The sequence below is a fragment of the Trichechus manatus genome, unplaced genomic scaffold (assembly GCF_000243295.1).
Source record: "Trichechus manatus latirostris isolate Lorelei unplaced genomic scaffold, TriManLat1.0 scaffold00199, whole genome shotgun sequence".
Taxonomy (NCBI): Eukaryota; Metazoa; Chordata; class Mammalia; order Sirenia; family Trichechidae; genus Trichechus; species Trichechus manatus.
Window position 1 is genome coordinate 757,294 of NW_004444135.1, and position 6,769 is coordinate 764,062.

General features: G+C 37.4%; 1 protein-coding gene across 1 annotated transcript in view; it reads left to right on the plus strand.

The window, feature by feature from the left end:
- Positions 1-4,619, plus strand: part of SNRPD1 (small nuclear ribonucleoprotein D1 polypeptide) — an 18,726-nt gene extending 14,107 nt beyond the window's left edge. The window contains exons 3-4 of the mRNA XM_004387919.2: positions 2,461-2,652; positions 4,441-4,619. Coding sequence (XP_004387976.1) covers positions 2,461-2,652; positions 4,441-4,517 — 269 coding nt within the window. The 3' untranslated portion in view covers positions 4,518-4,619. The remainder of the gene's footprint in view (positions 1-2,460; positions 2,653-4,440) is intronic.
- The last annotated feature ends 2,150 nt before the right edge of the window (positions 4,620-6,769 follow it).

Consider the following 6,769-nt stretch of genomic DNA (forward strand, 5'->3'; position numbering starts at 1 on the left):
AGTCCAATCCCTGTCTGAAGAGTTGGCCTCAGAAACTGTTTTAGTTCTGGGCTGATAGAGAATCCAGGGACCATGCTTTCAGTGGTTCTTCCAGTCTCAGACCATTAAGTCTGGTCTTCTTACGAGAATTTGAGTTCTGTATCCCACCTTTCTCCTGCTCCATCCGAGACTCTCTGTTGTGTTCCCTGTCAGGGTGGTCATTGGTGCTAGCCAGGCACCATCTAGTTCTTCTGGTCTCAAGCTGATGAAGTCTCTGGTTTATGTGGCCCTTTCTGTCTCTTGGACTAATACTTTCCTTATGTCTTTGATGTTCTTCATTCTCCTTTACTTCAGGTTGTTGGGACCAATTGATGTATCTTAGATGGCCGCTTGCAAGCTTTTAAGATCCCAGATGCTACTCACCAAAGTAGGATGCAGAACATTTTCTTAATAAGCTTTGTTATGCCAATTGACCTAGATGTCCCCTGAAAGCATGGTCCCAGACCCCTACCCCCAAAAAGCAGCTCTGTTTTTAAATAGCCTTTCTGTGTTGTGTTGTAATGCAGTGTGTGCATCGTATAGATAATATTTTGACACAGAAGCTATTAACTTTTTATAAATCCAGTAAGATTACAAAACACCCAGATTACAGGATTGAGGAGGGAAATGACGATAATGATGATGGGCCTCTTTTTCTAGAAACGTTGTGGCAAAGGGAAAAAGAAAAGGCAAGATCCTGCCAAATTAAGATAGGGACGATTAGAGTACATTTTTTAGCAGAGAGGAAAGAAATTGTAGAAGACAAAAATGGTACATTTAGAAGGAGAATGTGTAAAATAGTAGCTAAAGTCTCTCCTGGAGTCAAATTGATGAGATTCAAAATCCCAGATTCAGTACTTAATGAAACCAAACCAGTTGAACTGTGCTCCATAGGGTTTTCAAGGCTGCAGCCTTTCAGAAGCAGATTGTCAGGCCTTTCTTCTGAGGTGCCTTTTGGTTAGTAGTTGACCATTTAACTGTTCGAGCCACCCAGTGACTCCCAGTACTTAACAGCTGGGTATTTAATTTTTTGTGTAAGTTAAACATTCATATGATTTTTTTTTAAATAGTATTAAAAACATATATATATAATTGGGTGTCTTCCATTCGTGTCAACTGGACGCCTATTTCACTCCCCACTGACAATCTGTTGCAAGTTTCTCATGTATCCTATATGAACTTATATATAAATATGAATACATATTCTTTTAGTCCTCACAATGGAGATAACCATATTATCTGCCATATAGATGTTGAGGATTAAGTTAAAATGTTTTAGCATGCAGTTCCTGGAGCACAGAAAGTGCTCTTCCTAGATGATGGATCAAGGTCCCCAAGGAGATGGAATGGTATCAGAAGCATATTATGTAGTCTTGGGAAGGAGGAAGACTTCTTCCTCTGACTGGGAGTTAGGAGGAAGGTATTAGTAATACTGAAAAATTTGAGGTCGATGTTGGGAAAATTTGAGAGAATTCATGTTTTCTAGCCTGAGTTTTCTAAGGAAAGAAATTAGCCAGGTCTTTAGTTATTCCATAGGAGCCCTGGTGGGGTTCCGCGCTCAGCTGCTAACCAAAAGGTCAGTGGTTTGAACCCACCAGCAGCTCCGAGGGAGAAAAATGTGGCAGTCTGCTTCCATAAAAATTACAGCCTTGGAACCCTATGGGGCAGTTCTACTCTGTCCAATAAGGTCGCTATTAATCGGAATCGACGACAATGAGTTTGGTTTGGGTTTTATTTACTTTGTATGTTCAGATATTATCCGGTAAAGACTACAATAATCAGGTATTCCTGCTATGTTTGTCCTTTGAAACATTGCTTTGTATTCTGCAAAATCTCTTACTAGAATAATGACTTTATGGGAAAGATAGTTTGGGGCAGAACCTCTGCAACTTTTTAATCAGAGTACTAACAAAAACAGTAACAAACTTAAGGAAAAAAGCGCAGTTAAAGTGACATGTTAAATTCCTAGTAAATGAGGAAAAATACTACAGTAAATATAGAACTTTAAAAACAAAGGTGAGGATAGCTTGGTAGAATGAGGTGTGAGGAAGTTGTGGAGGCAATGTGCAGAAAGACCTAGGAGAGCCGGGCAGTAAGCACTTCCCAAACTGAGACAGGAGGAATGTGCATGGGCACAGTGGGCGTAAGGCATGTGGACCAGTCAGGGTTCCTCAGTGGCTTTGCTGCATTTACTTCTTTAAGCATGCCTAATTATGCAAAAACATTTACACACTAGGGAAAAATCTCTCTTGAAGGAAAGACTTCTGATTTATACTGACCTTATTCCCCCGCTTACCAATTGCATGTGTGCTAACTTGTATCATAGAAACTTGTGTTGTAGTAGAACAGACTCTTTTATAATGTGGTATTTACTCTGGCTTGATAGATTAATTGGTTGCCTTCCTTATCATGCTAATAATTGCCATATCTTTTTCCCTTTAGGTGTGGATGTCAGCATGAATACACATCTTAAAGCTGTGAAAATGACCCTGAAGAACAGAGAACCTGTACAGCTGGAAACACTGAGTATTCGGGGAAATAACATTCGATACTTTATTCTGCCAGACAGCTTGCCTCTGGATACACTGCTTGTGGATGTTGAACCTAAGGTGAAATCTAAGAAAAGGGAAGCTGGTAAGTTTGAAGAATTATCAGTTTGTGAATGGTGCTTTTATACCATTATTCAGTATTCAAAATATAGACATTTATAAACAATAAAAATTGTTGTAGTTTAAAATTTCCTTTTTTTGGCAGGGCTGCATGTCAGTATTTATTATAGTTCCTGGTGTTGCTATTAGAAAGACTGATGCCATTCTTATTTCCTGTATCTTTGTACATGGTCTGGTCCCTCCTCTCTCACCCCTACTTTGGAAGATTTGGAGATTGATCCTTTATTCCTGACGTTCTGAAATTTCTTAATGACTTGGTATAGGGTCTCTTCTCCCCCTCCCACTCCCCGCCCCCATTTTCTGGGTACTTGGTGGAAACTTCAGTGTGAATATCATTACCCTTTAGAGTTAAGAGGAGCTCTCAGTGGCACAGTGGTTAAGAGCTCAGCTGCTAACCAGAAGGTCAGCAGTTTGAATCCAGCTGCTCCTTGGAAACCCTATGGGGAAGTTCTACTCTGTCCTATAGGGTCACTATAAGAGTTAAGAAATTTACTTGTGTATTTTGGATAATTTTTTTCTCCTTTGTTTGCTCTGTTTTTTTCTTCCTGGAATTCTTAATAACTGGATACCTGGATTTATTTCCCTAAGTCTTATATTTTCTCTCTTTCCCTTTTGTTCTATTTTCTGAGAAATTTCCTTGTCCTTATCTTCTAATCTAGTACATAAGGCAGTCCTGGGTTACAACTTACAGACAACTTCCCCTTTGTATAAATCTGCCCTCACTTTGAACCAACCTCTAAAACCAAACACTGCTGTCAGATTGTGACTTATAGCTACCCTATAGGACAGAGTAGAACTGCCCCGTAGGGTTTCCAAGGAGCAGCTGGTAGATTCAAACTGCCAACCTTTTGGTTAGCAGCTGAGCTCTTAACCACTGTGCCACCAGGGTTGCGAACCAACCCCTATTCGCAACAAATTCTTCATCACAATCACCTTCACTTGCTATACGTGCCGTTTTTAAATCATTGAAAAGGCTTTGAGCCATTTCTTGCACTAATGTAAGGCTAAATAAAAACCGTATGACTTACCTATAAATTTGACTTAGAGACAGAGGAATGGATCTCATTTGTAACCCGGGACCTGCCTGAACTGAATTTTTAAGTTTCCTTGCTCTCTGATCATTCTTTATAGAATCCTACTTATCACTGGTAGGATATTAACGATAGTTTTGCTTTTTAAAGTTTTACTCTATACTTGGCTTTGTTTATTTTCTCTAGTTTGTCTTTTTATTTGATCTTTATTTGGTCTTTTACGTTGAAGATTTTACTTATCTTGAGAGCTTTGGTCATTCATGATTAGTCAGCATGATACCTAATAAAAAGGGAAGCCCTGGGGAGAGAGGCTTGGATTCCTCAGCACGTGGTCTCACTGTAGGGTGGTTCAGAAGTGAGTTAGCCTCTTTACTGAAGAGACCCAAACTTTAGTATCTGGATGTCATTTTGGAACTGGTTTTCTCACTGAAGATTCCAGTTGCCTGTCTTGGGGGACATTGGCCTGGCAGCAAGCATTATTGAGACGGGCTGCATATTTTGTAGACATTGACTTACTGCAATGACTTTGAGACAGTGAGAAATATATTTTTCATCATGACCCACTCATACATGTAACTGAAACAAAATCATAAAGAATTACAGCTGCTCATTAAGAACCGTAATGAGAAGAAAAAGCGTGCATGTCTAAATGCTGTTTGTAGTAGCTAGGTAACATCGGTACAGAAGAGAATTTAACTTGCTTTGTTTTTCTTTTCCCTTAGTTGCAGGAAGAGGAAGAGGCCGAGGTAGAGGAAGAGGACGTGGCCGTGGTAGAGGAAGAGGGGGTCCTAGGCGATAATGTCTTTCAAGATTACTGTTTCAAAGTGATAAGTGATTTGGGATTTTTTTGTACAGGTTTTATTTGTTTATGTCAGTTTTTAATAAACATAAATGTGGGACAGAGTTGTCTATTGTCTATATCAAAGTTTTAGTAGTTTCATATGTATTCATTATATTAACACAGTAAGAGCAAAGCATTACTCCTAGACAGTCCCAGAGTAATTCCATTCTTAGATGATCATTTTTTAATCTTTTGAACTAAAATTTTTATTTTATGATAAATGTGTCTGGAATATACACTTTTTTACTTTACATGCACTAAAGATGCATTTTATTGCTTCATTCTGAGTCCATTCAGTAGAACCTACCCGGAGTAAAATAAGTTCTTCTCCTTTTTCTGAGGTTTATTCCAAGGAGACTTGGAAACTTGATAAAAGGTGATAGTCATTTTCTAAATCAGGAGTCAGTGATGTTGTTTTCATTGTTAATGATTTTTGTTTGTTTTATAGATTCCCAATAGAATATAGTTTTGAGTTTTTTTAGTTGAAACTGCAGATAATATTCCATTGCTAATCAGTTGTTAGTGTCAGAACCATCTGTTAATGTGGCATGTACCTGTCAGTGGCTCCTTAACAGGTACGTAAATCCTTCAAGAACGGAAGGACAAATACCTACTTTATTTTACAGCAAACTGGATTATTTCCAATTGTTAACAAGGATCTTGTTTGTTTGTTTTCATTGGTTAGGCTTAATGAAAAATACCGCTTCAGTATATGCAATTCCTTGTCAAACTCACTAACATTTGTTTCTGGGCTAAGAAAAAAAAGGTAGTGTTGAGGATGTGGGGGAACTAAATTTGTATTTTCATTTAATTATGTATTGGGTTTTCTGTGCTTTTTTTTTTTTTCCCCCAATGAGAAGGAAATTTTCTACGAAGATCATTACCTAAAAAATAAGGTTTGGGCTCTGTAAAAGGGTTACTTAAATTGAGAGATAGCAAGAGCATTGTGTGTATGTTTGTATATTTGTTTTAAAGAAGTTACTATAAACATTTGAATATATATATTTTAAAAAAATCTTGTCTCATCAAGATAAAACAAATGCTTCTTAATTATTCCATAGTTGACATGTTTCTTCTATTCATAAGTCATTGAAGCTATCCCATAGTGATTAGCCATTTTATCACAGATTATCTAGCAGTGGTTAGATAATTTTATTAAAAATCCTGAGATCAAAAAATGAAGGGGTGTCATTGTATGAAATCCATGATGATTAAGACAACTTTATGTGAATATTCTTTAATAGGAAATATTTTTTAAAAAAACAAAACTATTGCCATCGAGTTGATTCCAACTCATACAGACCCTATAGGACATAGGGTTTCCAAGGAGCACCTGGTGGATCTGAACTGCGGACCTTTTGCTTAGCAGCCGAACTCTTAACCACTATGCCACCAGGGTTTCCAAACATAGTAAAGTTAATTCCACATGATAGGATTTGACTAATATGTAACTTTCCTCCATATATTTTGCAAATAAAAAAGCTAGGGGAATAAATTCCTGGATTTCATTCTTTTCTGTCTTCTAATCTTATTTTCTGGTTGGTTGCACTCAGGCAGAAGCCAGAAGGCAAGGAAGCCCAATGATGTAGCAAGTTGAAGAGTAGATTTGAAGGGGGCAAGCAGAAAAGACCCCACACAAGTAGTAAATAAATATATTAGCTGGCTCCTGCCCTCACAGAGCTTATAGGCCTCAGTGGGAAGCAGCTATTAAACAAACATGTCGATAAATAATTGCAAATTAGAATACAACAAATAGAAAGTGCTTACGTTCTCTTGTTTTAAAAACACTAAATAGTGGCAGCTCATTTTGATGTTAAGCCAAATACCATGTAACAAAATTTTAACTATATTTTGAGAGTTTTAATATCTAGGATGTTTGCAGTGTGAAACCAGTCTAATAACATGGTTTAAGTGTAAGAGTAAACCATTGCGGTTACTACTTATTCCACTAGAAGTCATCATTTGAAGATAAAACTATTTGAACTGATAGCCATAATTAGTTATAAAGGAAGCCCTGCAGTGAACAGAAACCAGACTAGTCTGTAGCATGCTTCTCTGGCCAAAAACCAAAAGCATGTATTATGAGTATAGATAGAACACCGTAAGTGAAATACAGAAAATCAAAATTCACAATGTTTTTAACCTATTATAATCATGTTGGGTTATGCAAGGATGGCTTTAGTATTTTGAAATGTATTAATGTAGTAATT